Here is a 25,132-nt window from a genome sequence, read left to right on the forward strand (position 1 = left end):
ATAAGAGTAGAAGTCTTTTGAACTACGTTTGACCTTCCTGAACAGGAACACTTCAGTACAAAAGATATTTGCAGCTCTGACATGCTGTTCCTGGGTAAACTATAGATTTAAAACCAGTAACAAGAAACAATTTGTGAAAAGTAAGATGGAGCTTTCACTGTTATAGCTACAAATTGGATGTAATTTTAAGTTCAAATTATGTCAATATTTTTTGCTTTTGCATTTCATTTGGGATTATTTTTCATTATGATTTTACCCTGGTCTTTGCTTTTTAAAACAAATCCCCCAATCATATCACACAATAGTATTCTCTTCTAGTAGATACCCTTCAGGATGGTATGGCAAAAATAGAAAACATAAACAAATAAGATAAGTCTAAAATTGTACTTCATGTATAATTCATTTAATTTCGTGAAGGGGTTCATATGTGCTTACTAAATGCAGAAGAACAGTTGAGACTACATTTACAATGAAAATGTTTATTGGATTTCACATTTTTGCCTCTAAAATGAGATATTTTGTTGGTTTTCCCATGATAATACAAAACTCAGGCTGAGAAAGCAATTTCTCTGCAGGATACAACTTTTTGTTAAGTATGCCAATGAAAAACTCAGTAGAATAAGGTTTCAATTTCATTTTTTAATGTGTCAAAATTTGAGAATTTAAGTTTGGTAGACTTCAGATTCATGTTATTTCATTCAATATAGTTGATTCCTTATATTATGTAACATTTATTAATCATGTATATGTTGTATGCAGAATCATACAATATTGTCCAATGCCAGTCCCAATTTATTTTAATAGTGAAAGATCTAGCCCACAGTTATTTTGTGGTGTGCTGCAGGGCTTGTACTGTCTTCACTTCTTTTTAAACATCTATTTAAAGCTGCTGGGTCAGATCATTTGTCATCATGGATTGAGGTATCTGCAGTACATGAATAATACTCTATAGTTCTACTTCTGGTGACCAGGGTGATGCTGTTGCTGCCCAGAAAACCTTAAAAGACCTAGCTCTGCCAGTTGGCTTGGGGATCCAAAGGGGGTGGGGGAGTTTCAAATTAAAGGTGATTGAAAGATTAATAACAAATCCCACCTCTGGCCCTGTCATGTTACTCCTGCCTTCCCCATCCTTTATCTAGGGTGCTGTATTGCATTTTTGTAGTATTTTATTTATATAGTTTTATCTTTTTAATATTGTAAATCACCCAGAGTTGTTACCCCATGGTAAGATGTAGCCAATAGATTTAATTAATAAATAAATGATTTACATTGTACATACCACCCTGTGCTCCACAGGGCCTAAATGACCTTCACTGTCTTCTTCCTCCCACTGCTGACAAGGCAAGCTCAGTTTGGTCCTATGTGAGGTAGATACTGGATACACCAGGCCTTCTTCAAGATGCTAAGTGCATTCTTCTCACAATGATTTGGGAGTTTTCTGAGATTTTCTGATACCTCACTGAAAAGCCACACCCATTTTTCTCCAAATCACATGTTCTGTTTTCCAGACCAGGTCGAAAGGATCACAAGAAGGCTGTGCATGATTTGGCGCATGGCATGTGTAGCCTTGGGGAAAAGACTTGTGGCCATCAACTGGGGTTGCATAGATCCAAGCAACAGTGTGAAATAGAAGACCAAAAGAAAAAACAGCATGACATTGAATTGCTATAATTGGTAAAGACAGTAAAGGATTGTGACAGTTTTAAACACAAACAGAAGGAACCATGTGCCTTATTATAACAAAGGTCCAGGCCCTGTATCTTGCCCTGTAGTACAGCATCGTGCTGCTGTTAAAGTAGAATCAAGGCCAAAGCCCAAGACAGTTCTTTGAGTTGAAATGTGTGACACATTTGTCAGACTGTGCCCCATAAAAATCTTTGTTTTCATTTTCTCCTCCAAATTGATTGAAGAATTGCTTCTGTTGCGCTTCCTGAACCAACATTTTTCAACTGAGCAGCAGAATTTTAAAAATCTACTGTGTGCTATATATTTTTATATATTTGAATTGATTTTCTCTCCATTGAGGGAAATCCATATAAATGTTTCTTCCATTTTTTTAAAGTAGGAAAATAATAATGGGTGTATGCTGAGCAATAATCTACTTTAAGTTAAAACAGCTGTAGTTCAGCTTTTTGGTCCTAAAAATCTGTGGGATTGGCTGAAGTTCATTTTGGAACTCACTAATTCTTCATGCATTTAGCCCTTTGTGTTAACTTTTGGCTTTTCTCTGAAGGAAAAAAAAAGGCTAAATGTTCTTAGATTGTAATGTTTAATAAACAGACTGTGTATTGCTGTGGAAACTGAGAGATCCTACGTATTAAATTTGTAAACTCTATAAATATGAAAGTTGCACATATCAGAGAATAGCTTTTACTTAGCTTTGTCTGCATGTGTCTCAAAGTATTTGTTTTTATTTCATTACCTATTTATGATATCATTATCAGATTGTATTAGTAATAAAAAGGAAAAGTGGTATTATCATACTACCCTCTAATTTCCCTGATATTAAACTTTTGTAACACATAGGGAAATAGTGCACATGCCGGAATGGATTTTTATATATATCTCAATTCAAATTAAAAAATAATTTAGCTTCTGGCATGGTCACAAAATGAAAATCAGATTACTTTGTTGAACATTGAGAATAGATAATTTAATAAAGGGTTAAATTATTCTGCTTTAACCAGTAGAGTATGCTCATACAGGCATTCTAAACAGGGATTATACCAGATACCTGTCAAGCTTCCAAGTAATAAGTCCCCGGAATAGATCCCCTTACAGAAAAAGAATAGGAAATGACTACAATAAAACATGGCTTCACATATTAAACTTCAGGGTCAACAACACCTCTTTTCTGAGCCAACCAGATGCATGATCTTTTTCCATCTTCAAGAAAGGTGCTCCCTGAGTGAAATCTGGAAGAACATATACTTTAATGAAGGATTGTGGTAATTGGCTCTTGGCTGAATACATTTACCCCTGCACAACTATTCCCATTTGGGAAAGCAGTTTACCACACAACATTTCTCTAAGATTCAGAATACAGTGGGAGGGGTAATTATGACCAAGTTAAAAGCAAACAATCTGAGTTGTTCTGTTTGAATTACATTGCACATGTGTCAACCAGGTAATATTTGACTATTGTTGGATTTTTTTTTGTAACTTCCTTTTTCAAAGAGTTATCAATAACTTATCAAAGTTGCATTGTTGAATCACTGTCTGAAGGCTTCTAACTGCTAATAATCAGTTGGGAAAAGCTTGGCACATGAGAAACGGTATCAGTTAAACAGCAACCCAGGCTACTGGATCAAGTTGGAGCTGAATTCAGTAAATGTGTTGAGTCCACTTCCCCATTCAAATTTCAAATGATATTGCTGAACTTGCAAAGCTTCTGTACCTTGCAGAACTGAAAAATAAATTAACTAGAAACCTCAATCTGGTTCTGTTTTATCACTTGTCAGTATGACAAGTAGATCATTTTATACTTTCCTTAGCTAGTGTTGCTGACGTACAATAACAAAGATTTTGTTGCTTCCATGGCCATTGACTATAATCACATGATCATGTAGAACAAGCTCTTAAGATTCTATTCAGGATTGTAGCTTTATGTGATGACAACTATGAGTTTTATTCCAGCTTTTATTCTGGAAGAGATAGAATATGTTGACAGAACACTTAATTTGTGGGCCTAATCTCTAGAATATTCTTGATAGTAATTAATATTGCAAAGCAGTATCCCAGGAAACACAATATTGAGTACTTTCCCTGGACTAATAATTTATTTATCACATTAGGTCAGTTAACATTTTAAAAACATCTTCTATTCATTTTTTTATTAGAAATTTATCCTGTGATTTCAGAAAAGTCTTTTGTTGGAAAAAAGATGAATGTGGAACTATTTTTCAATGGCTTCTCTGAACTTATGACTTAAGTCTTGTTACTAGGAAAACTCCTTGAATCTGAGAATCATTCCTTTATGTGGTTTTGGTGAAATTTAAAATGTGGAGGTGACTTAGTTTTAATGCTTTGTATTGCAGGTTAAGGGATACGGTGGCTCAGTGTCTAAGATGCTGAGCTTGTCAAACACAAACGTTGGCAGTTCGGTGGTTCAAATCCCTAGTGCTGCGTAACGGAATGAGCTTTTGTTACTTTTCCCAGCTTCTGTCAACCTAGCAGTTCGAAAACATGTAAAAATGCAAGTAGAAAAATAGGTGCCACCTTTGGTGGGTAGGTAACGGTGTTTCGTGCTCCTTTGGCATTTAGTCATGCTGATCAAATGACCACAGAGACGTCTTTGGGCAATGCTGGCTCTTTGGCTTTGAAATGGAGATGAGCACTGGCTCCTAGAGTTGGGAACGACTAATACATATGTGCGAGGGGAACCTTTACCTTTACCTATTGCAGGTTAAGTTTGCAGTACTGTACATCCTACTTGGGGAATAAGCTCTATGTACATGTCCTCAATTTACAACAGTAATTGGGACTGGAATTTCCATCACTAAGCAATATTGTCATAAAGCTCAGTGGCTTCCCTTAATCATGGCAATCTCTGCAGCCCTGATATTGTACATATCTGTGCTGTCTATAAAATCAGTCTAATAAAAATATTGCATAGTCTAAAATACTGTGCAAACTAATTTAAAACTGCTCTTTTGAAAAATTGTCACTGTATGCATGTAAAATAAAAAAGTGCATTTCCTGAAAGACCTAGCAGAGTTTGGAAACAATTTGTCTCAAATATATACAAAAGACATTTTAGGTTAAGCCCCCAGTAAGTAAATCAATGAAATAATGGCCTCTTGAGGGTCACATTTGTTAATCTTGGCACAGATGTTGTAATTCAGCTTGCACACACACAAATTTAAGGGATCTTTGACATTAGAGTTTTTTGGTGGCTGCTGCCTAATGGTTATGCATTATAAACATATCCATCCTCTGAAATGTTACCAGTTCAAAATGCTTTCAAGTCTTTTATAGCTGAAGTCCATGTTCATAGTCTGAGTGGTGAGTGATACCATTCCATGCTTGAATTGGTCTTTTGTTTTCAATGACTGTTAAGAGTTAGATATTGGACAGGAGGGTTATTATTTATATTATTCACTACTAAATATCACTGTATTTCATTTAAATTGAACAGTAACATTTATGGAAATACTGATAATGTTGGCTTACAGGCATGTATCCTGCCAGACTGTGACTTCATGTTCTGATTTTTACTAGGGTCATATTTTTTTTAGTATTCAAAGAAATTAATTTACTACATTGAATGCTGTTAGTTTTTCTGTATAGAATTTCCAGAGTTTAAGGAAGGGTTAGGTGTACTGATTAAGCTTTTGTATACAAACAGTGTAATGCATTTTTTTCTTATTTTCCTGAAATGTTTAGCCTGAGGAAGGGATTAAAACAAAGGACATTTTTCTGCTGTTTGCAGTAGTGATATAAAATGAGAGGGTTCTAGGTAATGTACAACGTCCTTGTGGGGAAGACAGAGATTTTCACGGAATTACTATTCAGTGATGTTAAATAGTCTTGTGGATTTTATACTTCCAAAAAGTACTTCGGTAACATCTGTTTAGAAAACTACTGCCACAAATTGAACAAAAGTTAGAAGGAACTTTTATATTGGTTCATTTCAAGCATGGCATTTTTCAAAGGAGGCTGTGAGAAATTAAGTATGTGTACTTGCATGTATGAATCAGCTCTTGGCTTCCAGTAAAGATGCTTATGATGTGGGTAGGGGGGAAGCTAAGGATGGCTTTGAGAAGGTTATACATCTGGTAGTTTAGAAAAAACATTTGGAAAAGTGGCTTTTGTATTTAAAAGTAATGTGAAGCTATTGTCTTTAGGTCTGTTTTTTCATCATCGGAATAAAGAAAAATTTGTTTTATGATGAAGAAATAGAAATGGGGGAACAAACTCTGTAACTGTCTATAACTGCAACCAAGTTTTAGCTAAAATTGTTTCAATAACAAAGTCCATTTATGACTCTGCTCAGCTGGCACAATCCAATTGTTTTTAAGATAAATGTTTTTGTAATTGCCAGGATTTCCTCCCCTTCCAATGTGAAATATTTTTTCTTTTCCCCTGGAGAGTTTTACCAACAACATTTCTATTTTCTACTGAGTAAACATTTATTTGCAGAGTAGAAGAAAATGCTTTGTATTTGCAACATCACGACAAGGCTTGAGTTATTAATTTAGTAAATAAGATTACTATCTCCTTCATTTTCCCTAATCTTTCATCCAGGTTCGACAATATTTTCACTCACCTTCCCACTTTGAGGAAGTTGTCACAGAATTTAACCACAAAAATCAAGAAGATAGGGAGAAATCACAGCACTTAGGCATTAAATCATATGAATATGTTTTAGTATCAGTTATAATATAATCTTAATCTGCTAACCCAATGTGAGCAATTGGCATTTGGGAGGTCAAACTGAGAAGTAATTTAGGATGGGGAGTTGAAATATTCTATATGGGAAAAGCGGGAGTGCTGTATATAAATTCATTTGTGAAATGTGCATACCTGCTGCTGAGATTCAAATCCAGAAGGATTTGGAGACCTGTGGGTCTAGCCATAAGTGGAAAACTATGCATAAATTGCAGTAGTTTTCGTTAGTTATTTAAATATTGCATTATTTATTTATCATTTACTTTTATCCATGGAGAAATTATAAATTCATTTATTATTTTTTGGAGTTTCAGTATCACAAAGTTTGAATACATGTGCACTAGCATGTAAACTCCATTGAATATAAAATCTTCTAATTAAATCATATTGGCAATTGGAACACCCTTTCCCTTAGGACGAGAGAGGCCTCTAATCGACTAGCCTTCCAGAAAGAAGAGCTGGCTTTTTCTACCAGCATCAGAGCAGAGTAAGGCTAGAGCCCACTAGCGTAGCTGATGCATGAGGAATGTTCTTTTGGGGGATGCTAAGAGTTTCTGCATTTTGTTTTTTGGGGGGGTCTGTTTATCAGCTATCCAGAATTATGGGGTATAAGATGAGTAGGTATATAAATCAATCAAACACATAAATAACACTCTAAAATCCATACTTTAATTATTTTGAACTCTAAAATATTTTTATTACTTAGAAACTTAAACATTATCAATCAGAAGAAAAATTTTACTGAATGAAATTTCAGTATGTTCTTAACATATTTATAATTATATTTATTATATTAATAAATATATAATTACTGGTAATATAACATTTAATATTATATATTTGCTTAAATATGAACTTTCATAAACCTAAATATTTAATACTGTGTTTTTCACAATATATTGATTTGGTTCCAGAAAACTGAACAGAAAGAGTTCAATATAGTTCCTCCCAATGCTGCATAAAATTTTATTCCAAAGAAGCTCTTCATTTACAGAAATAACATTAAGGAGTGTGTTACATATATCTATAGATATGAAAAACTATAGTTCTGTGCCAAAAGTCCTCTTATTTATCTGGATCTATTCTAATTTTTTAAAAATACTCTGCATTGGATGGTGGTCATCTAAGTCATTTAAAGGCCAACATGTTAACAGTAAATAAATGACACAAAAAGGATTAAAATCTAATTTAGCAAGAATCTACATTTCTCCTAGGCGCTGCTTGGAGTGTCCAAGCATGGGTTAACTTCAGTTTGCTGACCAAGGACTGAGTTCAAAGTTCGTGTAGCCACGCCTCCTGCTCCCTTTAGAGGCTTAGTTTAAAAAACTCAGTCGCCATAAAAGGACACAGTTGGGAAGCTCCAGTCCTTAAGCATCAAGTTGGACTTTCCAGGCAGTGTGATTAGTGTAGACTTTTTTCTTATTTTTGTATAGAGTAGATTAGGGTAGTTATTCACAAGGCACAAGTTTCCTTTCATTGCCTTTGCATGGAGCAGGCTTCTTGGAACGAGCCTGCTGTTCGGCCCACGTGGCTGAAGCTTCACTGGGGGGGGGTCTTGTTCAGCAGCTGCTGTCAAGCCTGGGGCCAGGTAGGTAGTTAGGAGAGCCCCATCTAATTGTCGGAGGACTTATTAAGAGCTCCGGAGGCTGTTAAAAGCCTTGCCGGCCTCCAGACGGACCCCAGTGCCGTTCCGAGTCATGCGGCAGCCATTTTGGATGGTTTAAAGTGGCGCAAAAATGTCTTGTGTCCGGCACAAATTGGATGTGTGCCGCACTGTGCGGGTATACAAAAAGAAGACAGCTTCTTTTTGCAGGTCAGAATCATTCTTCATATCATTCCAGCCCACCTCAATGGGCAGGAAGGTATCATGTTCCACCATAGGTCGTTGGCTGCACACGTGCATTAAGCTGGCTTACGAGCAACAATCCAGGTTTATTCCTCCTCATATAACAGCACACTCCACAAGGAGCACTGCGACTACAGCCACTTGGGCCACTCAAGCGCCTATTGAAGAGATCTGTAGGGCGGCTACCTGGTCCTCGCCATCACCCTTCATTTGGAATTACAGACTGGACTCTTTTGCATCTGCAGATGCTTCATTTGGAAGGAGAGTTTTACAGCAGGTCCTCACGGCTCCTTCTAACCAGGACTTTCCTTCTTCCCACCCTGGAACTACATAGCTTGGGTATGTCCCATGCTTGGACATTCCAAGCAGCACCTAGGAGAATGACCGTTGGCTTACCTGAATGGTTGTTCTCTAGGCGCTGTGGGAGTGTCCAACCCCGCCCTGGGGTCACCTGCGGGTGTGTGAATCATCACCTCCATGGCATAGACCTTACTCCTTACAGCATCCTTCTAGGTCTCATACCTTCGTTTTTTAAACTGAGCCTCTAAAGGGAGCAGGAGGCGTGGCTACATGAACTTTGAACTCAGTCCTTGGGCAGCAAGCTGAAGTTAATCCATGCTTGGACACTCCCGCAGCGCCTAGAGAACGACCATTTAGGTAAGCCAACAGTCAATTTCAAAAGAGTCTGCAAGCTTTCAAGTTCTCTAGAACATTTAATCAGTCTGGTAGTATAAAAAGAAAAGGAAATGCACTGCTGTTGTCAAGACCCAAATAGTTGAACAAGATCAAGGATCATTAGTCTAGAAATAAATGCCAAATTTTGAATATTGCAAGAGGAATTTCTTTCCCTCATTTCCAGAAAATGAGACCAGGTTAGCACCAAATCTGATAACCTTCCAGAAATAAGTAAATTTGCGAAAGCATTGAGGGGATAAAGCTAATACCAACAGAGAGGATTAGTATTCTTTGGGTAACATATCTTTTGATATTTTACTTATATGAGTGGCCAACACAAAAGAAACAGGTTGAGGTGGTTTGATGATTTGGAGAGAATGAAATTTTAATTGCAAAGAAATGAAGGAAGAAGCAAGACCAAAGAAGTTGTATGCTAAATGAACTCCTAAAAAATGTGAAAAATTTAAAGAACAAAGGGCAATGCATGAAGTGATGTAGAAGCATGACAGAAGCAAGCGTGGTTTGCAAGTGAAAAATGATGTTTTTATTGCAAATTAATTTTAATTATAAATCTTTTTCTTACCACATTTACCTTCTTACCCCTATTTTCTTTGGCTTACTACTTCTTTCTCTCTTTCTATGCTTCACATAAATATTGCTTATCAAAAGTAAATAGCATGATGGGTACAAAGCATGGGAAAATGGCATGATATAATGTAATATAATATTAAGAATGGCTTTAAAATATATGGTATTTTTCGCAATTGTAATGTTAGACTTTGGATTGACTTAAGGTTTGTCAGCATTTCTCATATATTCTGTGATGATGGAAAAGAGGGGAAGCATCCTCTCTGACTAGAACTGGGAAACTCTACTAATTCTGACCCAACAAAAACATCTATATGGGAAATGCACTTAGTCCCAACTGGATGAAAACTTTGTCTTTGAATTAAATGATTCAAGTATCCCATGCTCATTTTTCCTTTAAGCCTGAGTGAAAAATCAGTGCCTTCCTTTGATTTATTGACAGTGTTTAATTCTTCTCCTACTGGGCTCCCTTTGGTTTTGCTGGGACTACCACTTTCAGCTTTCCCATATCTGGAGGAATTGAGGGCAGGGGAAGTTTGGCCTGCTAATGTATGTAATATAATTTGTAGAATTTTGTGATGCAAGTTATTGTGACCATTGCTGATTCAGAGGATTTTAAAAGCAATAGCCTGGTTTTTTTAAATTATCAAATGTGTATATTATAGTTAAAGCCATGGCAGTCAGAATGGAAGCCCCACATTGAGAAGGGTAACCAACAGACACCAAGCAGTAAAAGAGAAAAGACTGTGGTCTTGAAGTCTAATGACATAAAATAAATAACTTTATCAGGACTGAGAATTTTTTTTGGCAGTGGAAAGGATATACTGTAGATAGAGGACTTGGAAGCCAAAGCTAATGTACGTTGCCAACTAAAACTACTTAGAAAAAAGTAAAGAGGCTGGATGGTAAATTTGGAGTGTATGCTTTCTATGGCCATATCTGTGTTTTGGTGGAAGTATTCTCATTATCACCTGTTTTTCTTTTTGCAATATGTTGCTGACCCATATTGAGGACAAATATGATTATATTTTGGGATATCAGAGGTGAACTCTGTCTTCTTATCACAGGAAGATTTTCCTTCTGCTATTGTTTAACTTCACTTTGTTATTCTGGCTAAACTGATATGTGCTTAATGTTATTCCTGGTTAATTAGAAACGTGCTTGTTTAAACCCAAGTTTATTATATAAACAAATGACAAAACAGTAAGACAGTAAAAAGATTTTCTGCAAATAACTGTATTTAAGGACAAAAGTATTCTGAAAAACATTTTTCAGTAGAAGAATAACTCCTAGGCATTGCAGTCAAATGAGACTGGAGGTTAGTAAGGGGATAAATTGATGTGTAAGATGATGTTGCCAGTTGTTAAATACAGTATACAAATTGCAATCCAAATTAAGCTTTGCCATATTGTAAAATTCCTGAATATATCAATAACTGTCTGTTGTTATATGTGACTTAAAGGTGATTTGTTAGTTACATTTAGCTAGGGATGATTTTGAACTTTGAAAACCAGCTGTAAATATTTGAGAATGAGAATAGTGCTATTGCACATGATGGGAAAATATGTTTAGTGCTTTGTTTAGGATTTTGCATATTTTGCCTTAATCTAGGCATTATCTCATGCTTATTCTTATGAATTTCCAACCTTGGAGTCAAACAGCAGAGTAGAAAAACTCCTTGCCTTCAATTGCTGAAAAGTTATAGAAGGATATAATTTCAATTACTGTCATTGGAAAAAAAACCTGGTCTTTGTTGATCATAATATCTATAAAATAAATAAAATCACTATATTTATATTGTCACATCAATGCCAAGTGTAGATTTGAAAGACACATATAATTTCCATGACTTTTGAAAGTAAAATGGCAATAACTCAAGGAGGAAGTAGTTCTCAAGACATGATATCTGAATACTTAACATTTACTCTAAACACTTCTTATGTGTTTCATAAATTTTCTTAAATGTCAATCTGTTTATGAATATTGGGTTACTGAGAATTAGAATAAATATGCTTCAATTTATATGCACTGTGTATATTGTGATATGCTATGATACTCAGCTTTTTAAAATGCTTTTGAAAATGCTAAAACTATTCATCATATTGTTCTGCCAGCTTCGCCATGCTTTGCCGTTATTTCAAAAGCATGATAGCAAGGCTAAATTTATAGCAACTGTGCAATTAAATTGTAGCACTATGTTAAAATGGCTTTCCAAACTATTTGTGGTCTTATATTTGTAACTGATTACTTGGTAATTCTTACATGGGGTAATATAGGAAAGAGAGAAGTAACTGTTTGATCAGTTTGCCCTGTATATTAACACATAATAGGTAAACAAAATCTGCATAGAGTCAATCTCTTTTGTTTTCCCTCTTTTAAATGAAGACTTATTTGCTAGAGCCCCAGAAAGCATTTAAAAAGGCATATTAACATTATTGAAGCATTTCACTTTGAAACATTACAGATAGTATTGACTTACAGCCGATTGCTTAGCGACTGTTCAAAGTTATGATGGACCTCCATGGAGGTACTTACAACTTGATTGCAGAGTGGGCCACGTTGTAAAATACTGGTAGTCTCTATGTAGCAATCACAGTTGGAACCTATTTCACCATTGTTGTAACTGCAAATGGTTGCTAAATTAGGCAGTCACTAAAGAAGACTACCTATAACCATAATATACTATACAACACAGGAAGAAACCTGAATCAAGGTGAATCTGGTTTAACATTTTATGCCACAAATTGGACAGTCAGATGCATATAGTAGGCTCATACATGCAGACAGGAAAAAATATCTTTCCTCTCCTGTTAATGGCTATTAGCTATTATTCAAAGGAAGCTGCCTATATTCCAGAAATAGCAAATATCCATCAAGCATTTACTCACCGACAACTCAATCCTCCATGAATTTGTTCAATCCTTTAATACCCTCTAATTTGGTGGTTGTTGTATATGATGATATTGAACTTTATAGATGAAATATGTATTATCATGTTAATAAGCCAATACCTAAGCATGGTTGATGATGCCCTCAAAGAAGAGTTTATTTGGAGAGGGGAGGTATGCAGCAGCTTCCATCATATTTATTGTATCTTGCTAGGTTAGTGATTGATTGATTATATTATTTTTTTTACTCTTAGCAACCATATACAGTGGGTGGGGGAAGTATTTAGTCAGCCACCAATTGTGCAAGTTGTCTCACTTAAAAAGATGAGAGGCCTATAATTGACATCATAGGTAGACCTCAACTATGAGAAGCAAAATGAGAAAACAAATCCAGACAATCACATTGTCTGATTTGGAAAGATTTTTTTTGCAAATTGTGGTGGAAAATAAGTATTTGGTCACCTACAAACAAGCAAGATTTCTGGCTCTCACAGACCTGTAACTTCTTCTTTAAGAGGCTCCTCTGTCCTCCACTCATTACCTCTATTAATGGCACCTGTTTGAACTTGTTAGCAGTATAAAAGACAGATGTTCACAACCTCAAACAGTCGCACTCCAAACTCCACTATGGTGAAGACCAAAGAGCTGTCGAAGGACAGCAGAAACAAAATTGTAGACCTGCACCAGGCTGGGAAGACTGAATCTGCAATATGTAAGCAGCTTGGTGTGAAGAAATCAACTGTGGGAGCAATAATTAGAAAATGGAAGACATACAAGACCACTGATAATCTCTCTCGATCTGTGGCTCCACGCAAAATCTCATCCCGTGGGGTCAAAATGATCACAAGAATGATGGGCAAAAATCCCAAAACCACACGGGGGGACCTAGTGAATGACCTGCAGAGAGCTGGGACCAACGTAACAACGGCCACCATCAGTAACACACTACACCGCCAGGGACTCAGATCCTGCAGTGCCAGACGTGTCCCCCTGCTTAAGCCAGTACATGTCCGGGACCGTCTGAAGTTTGCTAGAGACCATTTGGATGATCCAGAAGAGGATCAGATGAAACCAAAGTAGAACTGTTTGGTAGAAATACAACTCGTCATGTTTGGAGAAGAAAGAATGCTGAGTTGCATCCAAAGAACACCATACCTACTGTGAAGCAAGGGGGTGGCAACATCATGCTTTGGGGCTGTTTCTCTGCAAAGGGACCAGGACGACTGATCGGTGTACAGGAAAGAATGAATGGGGCCATGTATCGTGAGATTTTGAGTGCAAACCTTCCATCAGCAAGGGCATTGAAGATGAAACGTGGGTGGGTCTTTCAGCATGACAATGATCCCAAACACACCACCCGGGCAACGAAGGAGTGGCTTTGTAAGAAGCATTTCAAGGCCCTGGAGTGGCCTAGCCAGTCTCCAGATCTCAACCCCATAGAAAACCTTTGGAGAGAGTTGAAAGTCCATGTTGCCCAGCAACACCCCAAAACATCACTGCTTTAGAGCAGATCTGCATGGAGGAATGGGCCAACATACCAGCAACAGTGTGTGCCAACCTTGTGAAGACTTACAGAAAACGTTTGACCTATATATAGAAAAGTATTGAGATGAACTTTTGATATTTACCAAATACTTATTTTCCACCATAATTTGCAAATAAATTATTTCCAAATCAGACAATGTGATTGTCTGGATTTGTTTTCTCATTTTGTCTCTCATAGTTGAGGTCTACCTATGATGCCAATTACAGGCCTCTCTCGTCTTTTTAAGTGGGAGAAGTTGCACAATTGGTGGCTGACTAAATACTTTTTTTCCCCCACTATAGATTTTATTCATGAGAATCTATCTCTAACTTATTTTTTCAAGTTTCTCAATGGTGCACCACTAAAGACTTTATTGCACTTGCTATTTATAAACAGATTGCCTGTAGATGTAGGCTTTGCATAGACAAATAAAATGAAATATAGGACTTATTCATAGAAGGTACAATAAGTTAAAATAAGATCATTGTGTAAATGTATTAGAAATACGTAAGTATTTAAATAATATTTGCATTAGTGAAGTATATATAAAATTGTAACTGCTTATTGTTGTAATGACATATCATAGTTTTCTTTATGGATTTCACTTTTTTGTTAAAGTGTTTTTATGTGTCTTCTAATTAGTTTTGATAATATTATGCCTAAATCATGGAGCCATGGAAAGTTGGGAGGAAATTATGAGAATTGGAATGAAATGAATGAAATTTAAACATTGTCTGTAAACACACATTGAAGTTATTAGCAATGAAGCACAAAAATACAACATGCAGAAAGATTGAAATTGTATTTTGTTGACTGACTGATTACTTCTGTAGTTAATCTTTCGTTGAAAATAAATATTATATTTTCTTGTATTCTAAGAATCCATCTTTTCCATCTGACATCAACAAAGCTTTCAATTTTAATGTCAGTCATAGATATTTTTAAAATGACTAAGTGCATTAACAATTTCCCCCCTCACCTAAGTTGAAAAATCAGTACTGATAAATTAGGTAATTGGGAGAAATAATCAGATAAACATTCAGTGCTTTCCACCCCCCTTTTGTCTTGTAAGGTACAAATGAATTTCAGGGTCTTTTATATTCAAATAATGTTTACTTTCTATTGTCCTAGTTTAGACTTGGATCATTGATATTACAAAAAGTTACAAATTCACCTGAAGTCATTAGAGAGTTGATTACCCATTGCCTAGACTGTGTAAAAGAACTACATGTCAAAAACGATCACCTACAAAAAGAGAATGAAAGGCTTCTAAGCGATCTGGATGACATACAAGAACAGTAAGTTGAAAATTAATATTCACAAGTGTTTTTTTTTTACTTTCTTCTGATTTCCTCATACTTTTTATTATGTGAATATAATGCTTATTTACTAAATCAGGGATTAATGAAGCTGATTTAAAGTTAATTTAAATCAGTTGGATATGACTTTTATTGGATTATATCCACCAGTGAAAAGACACTGTTTAAGTACTGAAAATTTTGAATCTTCCTAGGATATATTGCACAGAGATATTTATTGATATAGTGATACTCACTTGCATTTTTCTCATTTCTAAGGTGTTCCTTCTTACCACTCCCCCAACCAATTAAAATTTAATTTATGTATAGGAGTTCTGCAGGTAGTTGATTAGTATCTCTAATGTTTCTAGAAAAAGTTACTGAATTGATCTGTGCGGTAATGATACCTAGTCATTTGCATTTAAATTAGGTGAATTATTTATTAGCTATTGAATATTCACATCATAGGATTATTTGTCGTTTATGAAGTTATTTAATAGATAAAGCTGTAAAAGCTATGTTTTCCAACATTTTGACATGGATTAGTATACGAGGACTCAAATATATTTGATATAAATAAAAGTTTTAAATGGTTTTAGTCATTTAATGTGCAAGAAGAAATGTGCTTTTAATTTAGAAGACTGAAGTACCAAATCATATGACAGTATTCCAATTGCACATTGCATTTACTTATAGCATGTAGAATTGCAATATAATACACACACACACACCCCCCACACCATACCACACCACACCACACTCACCACACACGTATTATAGATATATTTAGTTCCTACTATGGATGGATATTTTTTTTTTTTGGCTGCCTTTTCTTAAATATATATTTTATTCAATTTTCACATTCCATTTGCAATCATTTATATACAGGGTATTTACTATAAGAAAAGAAAAAAAAGAAAAAAAAAGGGGAATAAAACGAACAAATAACAAGGGAACACAGCTCATCATTCACAACCCCACCTAACCCTTTCATCCTCCATACACCCCATCTACCCCCTCCAACTTTCCTTTCTCCCTCTAACGCTCCCCTCCTACTTCCCTTTCCCCTCAAACCTTCCTTCTCCCCTTACTCCCCGGACACCCTCCTTACCTTCCCCTTACTCCTTCCTTACTCCTCCCTCTTCTTTCCCTCTATCTCCCTCCTTGGTGTATGTCTTTATTCGAGTGTTGTTTTAATTTAGAAGACTGAAGTACCAAATCATATGACAGTATTCCAATTGCACATTGCATTTACTTATAGCATGTAGAATTGCAATATAATACACACACACACACACACCACACCATACCACACCACACCACACTCACCACACACGTATTATAGATATATTTAGTTCCTACTATGGATGGATATTTTAATGGCTAAATCCCCAACAGCAATAACAACTTGCAATTACTATATGCAGATACAAGGTTTTAGTGCTCATTTAGTAGCATGACAAATGATTGCACTTCTGAAAAGTTTGGCAGTACTTTGATTTTCTAGTTAATGAGACTGTACAGCAGAACAAGAGTCCATATGGTCCTGATACACATGTGGCAGTACTAACAAAATGACCTATTTATCAAATAGCTGCTATCACAGGCGGTTTAATCCAAATTGATTTACTAGCAGGCAAACTAGCTCTCAGGATGCTTTCTATCAACCCACTGAGACACTGAGGGATTGTTGCAACAAATAAGATGCTAGAAGATGATGCTTTACTTTCAGGATGTTAGCAGTATGCATTCTAGCAATATTCATTCTGCAAGTAAATTGACAGCGTTGAGTATGAGCCTGAATATTTTCAGATTTTTCATAAGCCATTATATAGGTTTTTAAAAATTCAGCATGTATCTTTCCTATTCTATTAAAATAATTATCTCTCCCAAATGTGAAATCAATAAATATGTATAATATTTGTGTCTATAATGAAATTCAAATTGCATTCTTTGACAAAATTACTGGACCAGAGGAATGCCGTCGATATAGTTTATTTGGACTTCAGTAAGGCATTTGATAAGGTAGACCATAACCTACTACTAAAGTAGAAGAATGTGGGTTGGACAGCATCACCACCAGATGGATTCGTAACTGGCTGACCAACCACACTCAACATGTAGTCCTCAATGGAACTGCATGTACATGGAGGGAAGTATGCAGTGGAGTACCCCAAAGCTTGGTTTTAGGCCCAGTACTCTTCAACATCTTCATCAAAGATTTGGATGAGGGAATAAACGGGGAACTCATAAAATTTGCAGAAGACACCAAGCTGGCAGGAATAGCCAACACTCCAGAAGATAGGCTTAAGATACAGAAGGATCTTGACAAACTTGAACATTGGGCACTATCTAATAAAATGAAATTCAATGGTGAAAAGAATAAGGTTCTACATTTAGGCAAGAAAAACGAAATGCACAGGTACAGTATAGGTGGTACCTTGCTCAACAGTAGTAACTGTGAAAAGGATCTTGGAGTCCTAGTGGACAACCATTTAAATATGAGCCAACAGTGTGCAGCAGCTGCCAAAAAAGCCAACACAGTTCTAGGCTACATAGAGGGATAGAATCAAGATCACGTGAAGTGTTAATACCACTTTATAAGGCCCTGGTAAGGCCACACTTGGAATACTGCATTCAGTTTTGGTCACCGCAATGTAGAAAAGATGTGGAGACTCTAGAAAGAGTGCAGGGAAGATCAACGAAGATGATTAGGGGACTGGAGACTAAAACATATGAAGAATGGTTGCAGGAATTGGGTATGTCTAGTTTAATGAAAAGAAGGACTAGGGGAGACATGATAGCAGTGTTCCAATATCTCAGGGATTGCCACAAAGAAGAGGGAGTCAAACTATTCTCAAGAAGCAATGGGTGGAAACTAATCAAGGAGAGAAGCAACTTAGAACTGAGGAGAAATTTCCTGACAGAACAATTAATCAGTGGAACAACTTGCCTCCCAGAGTTGTGAATGCCCCTTTCAACTCTGCTATTGCATTGTATTAAATCATAATCAAATAATTTTCCTGGTATAGTTGTGCTTCTATTCAATACAATACAATAGCAGACTTGGAAGGGATCTTGGAGGTCTTCTAGTCCAACCCCCTGCCCAGGCAGGAAACCCTATACCGTTTCAGACAAATGGCTATCCAACATCTTCTTAAAGACTTCCAGTGTTGGGGCATTCACAACTTCTGGAGGCAAGCTGTTCCACTGATTAATGGTTCTAACTGTCAGGAAATTTCTCCTCAGTTCTAAGTTGCTTCTCTCCTTGATTAGTTTCCACCCATCGCTTCTTGTTCTACCCTCAGGTGCCTTGGAAAATAGTTTGACTCCCTCTTCTTTGTGGCAACCCCTGAGATATTGGAACACTGCTATCATGTCTCCCCTAGTCCTTCTTTCTATTAAACTAGACATACCCAGTTCTTGCAACCGTTCTTCATATGTTTTAGTCTCCAGTCCCCTAATCATCTTTGTTCCTCTTCTCTGCACTTTTTCAAGAGTCTCCACATCTTTTCTACATCGTGGTGACCAAAACTGAATACAGTATTCCAAGTGTATTCCAAGTGTGATCTTACCAAGGCATATTCACTGTCATCATTACTGTCATACTTGATTACTTTGATTTAAGCTTCTCAGAAAGGTTAGCACTGTATTTTTTGTTACTTTAAAAAAAAACATTCTTATTGTTTATTATGCAATTAACAGAGGCATTTATTTTTAAGATTACAAAAATGTGTTGAAGCTAAAGAAGAACTGGAAACTGATCTTTATCAGCGATTTGTCTTGGTCCTCAATGAAAAGAAAGCAAAGATAAGAAGTTTACAGAAACATTTAAAAGAAGTCGAAGAAACAGTATCGGAAACTGCACAAGCAGGGTATAATTTATTACTTTCCTTCCACTAAGTAAACATCATACATGAAATAGATGTAGCTCTGTTCTCTATCTTGTGCAGGCTTCAAAGTTCAAAGCCTGGGTGTCCTTGAAATGCAGTAATATATTACTTAGCTCTAGAGAGGAACTTTAGCAATTCAGCATTTTCATGAATGACAATGATACATTAATTGTGGTGTATAATTGAAGCATTCTATTTAATTATTTAATATGTTTAAGTTTATTAAACTGCATTTAAAAAAAAAAATGAAATAATTAGTTAATGAGAAATGAAATCTACAAACTATTTTCTCTTGCAAAGGATCTATTTACGGGTCTGGGACTGCTAGATCATACTAATTGAAGATAAAGTTTATTCCCTGTAAATTCATTAAAAAATATTACAGCTTGTGTTGATGCCATTGAAACTAACAATGGGGCCTAAAAGTGGCCTTTTTAAAAAAATAAGATTTAAATATTTGTTTCCAGTTGAAACAAAAGAGATGGCTTTTGGATAAAGCTCCTTTGTATTCATATATAATTCAAAAAAATATCGAACTACTAAATGTGCAGAGCTTTCAGTAATGATAGTATTATAATGCTAATGATATTAGGACCATGCTGTAATCTGTTTTCCAAGCCCAAATTGTGATTCAAAGTTTATATGTAACATTCATCAGAACATTTTGAAAGTATTTAAGATGTCCTTGTAGAAGTTGCATCTGTACTCTCCATCTTTTAAGAATACGATAAGAGTCACCCAGAGGTTAATTGTTGTTGTTAGTTGTGAAGTCGTGTCTAACCTATTGCGAACTCATGGACAACATTCCTCCAGGCCTTCCTGTCCTCTACCATCCTCTGGAGTCCATTTAAGCTTATGCCTACTGCTGCGGTGACTCCATCCAGCCACCTCATTCTCTGTCGTCCCCTTCTTCTTTTGACCTCAATCTTTCCCAGCATTAGGCTCTTCTCCAGTGAGTCCTTCCTTCTCATTAGGTGGCCAAAGTATTTGAGTTTCATTTTCAGGATCTGGCCTTCTAAAGAGCAGTCAGGGTTGATCTCCTCTAGGACTGACCAGTTTGATCTCCTTGCAGTCCAAGGGACTCGCAAGAGTCTTCTCCAGCACCATGGTTCAAAGGCCTCAATTCTTTGGTGCTCAGCCTTTCTTATGGTCCAACTTTCACAGCCATACATTGTAACTGGGAAAACCATAGTCTTGACTGTACATACTTTTGTTGGCAGGGTTATGCCTCTGCTTTTTAGTATGCTGTCTAAACTTGCCATAGCTTTCGTCCCCAGGAGCAAGTGTCTTTTAATTTCTTGGCTGCAGTCCTCATCCACGATCTTAGAACCCAGGAAAATAAAATCTGTCACTACCTCCATTTCTTTCCCATCTATTTGTCAGGAATTGAGAGGCCAATACAGATCACGGCCCTCAAGATCTGGCTATCCCGTCAGGCCTGGGGATAGGACTTTACTCTCTCCCCGCCCGAATGCTGAGTGAATGTTGTGTTTTTATTGTTAATTATTTTTTACTCACATTTTCTTTTATGTCTTGCCTTGCACTCCCCTCCCTCATTATTTTAAGCCGCCCTGAGTCCCCTCAGGGAAAAGGGCGGCCTATAAGTGTTCAATAAAACTCTAAAAAAACTCTAAAGATCTATAAATGGAATAAATACAGGTAGTTTGTGAGTTTAACCATTCATTCAATGGCCTTTTGAAGTTATGACAGTGCTGAACAAGTGGTAGATATGTCTGGTCCTTGAAGTTTCAGCCATTGCAGCACCCCTGCAGTCATGTGATTAAAATTTTAGGCACTTGGCAACCAGCCCGCACTTAATGACCGCAAGCTCCTCCATCTACCTATGTGCCCCTTTGTTCCTTTAGTTGCCCTGATCTCATTAACCCTGCAGGCATTGTCACTGTGGACTTGCCTCGTCCAACTGAGTTTTGCTATCCTCCTCCTGCCACTGCTCATGAGGCGTACCTTCTTCCTGAGGCCGCTGCTGCCTTTTGCCCAAAGTGCATGTGGCCTTGTCTAAATTGTGTATGGCTTCCTTAAGAGGTTTTGGAAGGCGGGTATATGGAAAATGGCCCCATCACTTCTGTTATAAAAGAAATGCCTGTCTAGAAGGATTCTTCTTTTCCATTAATAGAGTACAGCTAGGCTTTTCTTTCATGTTGTGTTTCAGAATGAAGTTTTCTCCCTTCTTGAACTCTAGAAAATAAAATTATGGAAGAAAGTGAACAGGACTGATTGCTTGAAAATATGTTAATTCATAATTGTAAAAATGGCACTGCACATTATACCAAAAAATCTTGGAGGTACTTAGATAATGTGCACATTGGCAAAATTTATATCTGTCAGTTACAAAAGTCCATGTTGTTTAGATGTTTAAATGTTTAAATATTTAGATGTTTAGATGGTGTTTAAATATTTTGCCAGTACATTATGACATTTTAGATTCTCAGGAAGAATTTGATGAATACAAAGGCCAACACCAAGAAAAGACAGCTGTGATTTTATATAGTTGTGTGTAAAATAATTGCCTTTTTTAAAAGACTAGAAAAAAACCAATGGCCAAAACTTCCATTTGTTGCCAATAAAATATTCACATAATTACTGACATAAGAATGTCTTTACTTAAATAAAATTATGTCCATGGATCAACTTTGGTTAAGTCTTGCCTTGGGATGAATTTTTTGAATTTAAATATATAAATGGCATTTAAATAAACAATATATTTAACCAGGAGACCACTTCATTTCTTATATTTATATTTATTTTTATTATTACATTGACTTCAACATACGATGATGTTAATATATGGTATATAATTGAAAACATTTCTGGAGATAATATTTACAATACATACTTTGCTAACAATACATATTTTTTGCTCTATGGAACCTGCATATGTTTGTGATCTTGGGGTATTTTTAATATGATATTTTTATGATTAACATAACTACCTTGCTTTGCTTTTATTTCTATTTAAATATATAATGTGAGAATTTATATAATGGGATTCCTGATACCCTAGCATGATCTCTATAGAATTTAGTTATTGGAAAATACTTTATCTCACTGGTTAATCTTTCATGATAGAATAAATTTGGCATGCACCAAAAGCTTAGCATATACTTACTTTTTCCCCAAGGCACTGAATGACTGCAAAGTTTGATTTAATATTATAGAAATGTTATATATGGAGTTTTGCTGTGCCATAAATTGGGAAGAAAACATACAACGTTGTCATAGATAAGATTTTAAAAGTTTAATGACAACCAGCATCTGTCAACATTAGTGGTAACATTTAGACAAATGGGACTAACATTGACTTTCATGGCTTTGACTGTCTCACACTGGCAGTGTGACAACAGCTATTAAAGCATTTTTGGAAAATTGAAGCTGGAGATTAGGAAAATAGAATGTAGAAATATAATGAATTCAAAAAGAAAAAGAGTGAAATGTTCACTCTTCATAAAGTGTGTGTTCTCTATTCCTTTCACTTATTTATTTAATTTATAGGCTCTTTCCCTACCTTCAACTCTGACTTACAACTAGGCTAGGTAACTGGGTAGGTAGGTAGGTAGATGAGTAGGTAGGAAGGAAGAAAGGTAGGCAGGTAGGTAGGTAGGTAGCAGAGGTGGGTTGCTCCTGGTTGGGCCTGGATTGGATGAATTGGTAATGGCAACAGCGGCGGGAGGCTCTTCCCACCCGCCCGGACACTTCTGTGCATGCGCAGACGCGTCACACACGAACGTGCGCACGAGAGAACCGGTTGGCAGCTCCCCGGAGGAGGGCCTTCTCTGTGGCCACTCCGACCCTATGGAATGAACTACCCCCAGATATCTGGACCTTACCCACACTCATGGCCTTCCAAAAAGCCGTTAAAACCTGGCTATTCTGGCAGGCTTGGGGCTGTTGACCTCATTACTGAGGTCCAGCCCCGACTAGATTGGGTGCATGATGATGTTTTAAATTGTTTTCTTTTATGTTTTTCTAATTACTTCCTTTGTTTGTAAGCCGCCCGGAGTCCTCCGGGATTGGGTGGCCTATAAATCCATTAAACAGAAATAGAAAAGTAAAAATAATGGAAATCCACCACTGGTAGGTAGCTAGGTAGGTAGGAAGGAAGGAAGGAATGATAATACAACTGATCTGAAGAGCCAGTATTCAAAAGAAGTATTCAATATGAATCAAAACAAATGAGGACAAAAGGAGGGTTCTACAATCACTTTGTATGGAACACCTAAGAAAACGTACAATAGTTTCTTGAATGTCAGAATGGTGGGAATGACACAAATCTCTTTTGTCTAGTTTTAGTCCCCATCATTGCAACAAGAAATGTGTTTCTAAATGAATTTACTATTGCAAATGTTACCCACCATTATAAAGTAAGATTAATTAAAACCATTCCTTTTTGTCCCTTTCTTATCTATTTATGAACTCCATATGTTCTACAATACTAGTGTATTTTGATAAAGTTTTTTATTTTTCTAGGGACACAGTAATTGCTTCAAAAAGTACAGTTGGAAAAGAAAATTATGAAGGAAGCACTGATGAAGAAAGTGAAAATTTAATACAACTGACAACATCAGAGACAAGTAAGATAGACCAAGTTGCTTACATTGATGTCATTACAACCATCCATTTTAATTTATTCAAACTGTCAAGTTCCTTATTATAAGTTAATATGAAAGCATACAAATTTTAAAATCTTTAATCTTGGAGTGAATCATGTACAACAATTCCATTTCAGTGCTTTAAAAATTGAAATATTAAGATTCAGATTTTTCTAATAGTAAGTACAGGAATAAAAGCTGTGCATTGAGATAGAGCACTGAAAAGATGATAAATGCTTGCTGGAACCCGGAAGATCATCTTCCTGGTACGCGCATGTGCTCCAGGCGGCTGCTCTTCTGATTCTCAGCACACACGCATGCCCCCATTTCAGCACTCGGTGCCAAAACGGTTCGCCAACACTGATGTAGTCAGTCCTGGACTTAATTAAAGACTGACTGCACCCTTGAACTGATGATTATTAATGGGAACTCAATATAGACATGTAGTGAAAAAGAACTGAATTAGAAAAAAATAGCTTTCTTGACAGGCAGAGAACTCATTGACTTTTTTCCCTTTTAGCTTTATATTTAATTTGGTGAAACAATTTGCCTAATTTTTTTTTAATTATCAGGGGAAACAATTATTTTTTCATTGATTTTGAGACAGACTTTTATTGTTAAATCCTCTTTCCCTAACTTCTGCCTTTTAGTTTAATCTCCAGAGAACTTCAGTTTGGCTTTCCCAGTAACAGGACTTACGTCCTGTAGTAGACTACTGGAAATCGTTGGAGAATTTCCCTTCTTCCAGAGGAATTTAGACATCATCCACTCATTTCTCTGCTCAGAAATTTGATGAAAAATCTCAACTGTTTTTTTTTCTAGTGTTGTATGTTTTTGAAAAAGTGGGGGGGGGGGAATCAGCAAATTTTGAAAAAGAAAATACAAGAAGAGAGAAGAGGGACCTGACTTTATTTTTATACAAATAAAAAGTACTCTATCCACAAGGGACTGGAATTTTAGTTGCTAAGCAATGTAGTTATAAAGCAAGATAACACAGGACTGCATCACTTAGTGATCGCATCCTGTTGCCATTATTAAGCAAATTTTACTGGTCGATAGCCAAGGACTCACCCAGTGCCTTTAAACCGTGAGCCTCAGTAGGATAAGGGACTGCCTCCAACTTCTCTCACTTGCCTCTCTCACCAGTGGTGGGATGCCATTTTTTAAAATACCAGTACGGCATTTGTGCAAGGCTTCTGCGCATGTGTAGAAGCATCCGGGCGGGTGGGTGGAGCCTTCGGCCACCACTGCTACCAGTTCACCCGATCCGGGCCGAATCGGGAGCAACCCACCTCTGTCTCTCACCCCCCCTCCATCTTTGCCCTTTTATTTACCATGCAAGGCTGTGGGAAGCCACAGTCACCCCAGCCCAGTCCAGTTGCCCTTGCCACCCTGCACACCAAGATCCCTGCTGCCCTGCAC

At 36.6% G+C, this 25,132-nt stretch overlaps 1 protein-coding gene across 3 annotated transcripts in view; it reads left to right on the top strand.

Moving 5' to 3' along the window:
- XRCC4 (X-ray repair cross complementing 4) overlaps positions 1-25,132 on the top strand; it is a 126,720-nt gene that overhangs the window by 24,172 nt on the left and 77,416 nt on the right. For all 3 annotated transcript variants that reach the window (XM_087715691.1, XM_014057242.2, XM_087715690.1), the window contains exons 4-6: positions 15,044-15,210; positions 18,933-19,085; positions 23,589-23,692. In XM_087715691.1, coding sequence (XP_087571817.1) covers positions 15,044-15,210; positions 18,933-19,085; positions 23,589-23,692 — 424 coding nt within the window. The remainder of the gene's footprint in view (positions 1-15,043; positions 15,211-18,932; positions 19,086-23,588; positions 23,693-25,132) is intronic.

The sequence above is a fragment of the Thamnophis sirtalis genome, unplaced genomic scaffold, assembly GCF_051295495.1.
Source record: "Thamnophis sirtalis isolate CommonGarterSnake01/CBP01778 unplaced genomic scaffold, rThaSir2_p1.2 scaffold_5, whole genome shotgun sequence".
Classification (NCBI taxonomy): domain Eukaryota; kingdom Metazoa; phylum Chordata; class Lepidosauria; order Squamata; family Natricidae; genus Thamnophis; species Thamnophis sirtalis.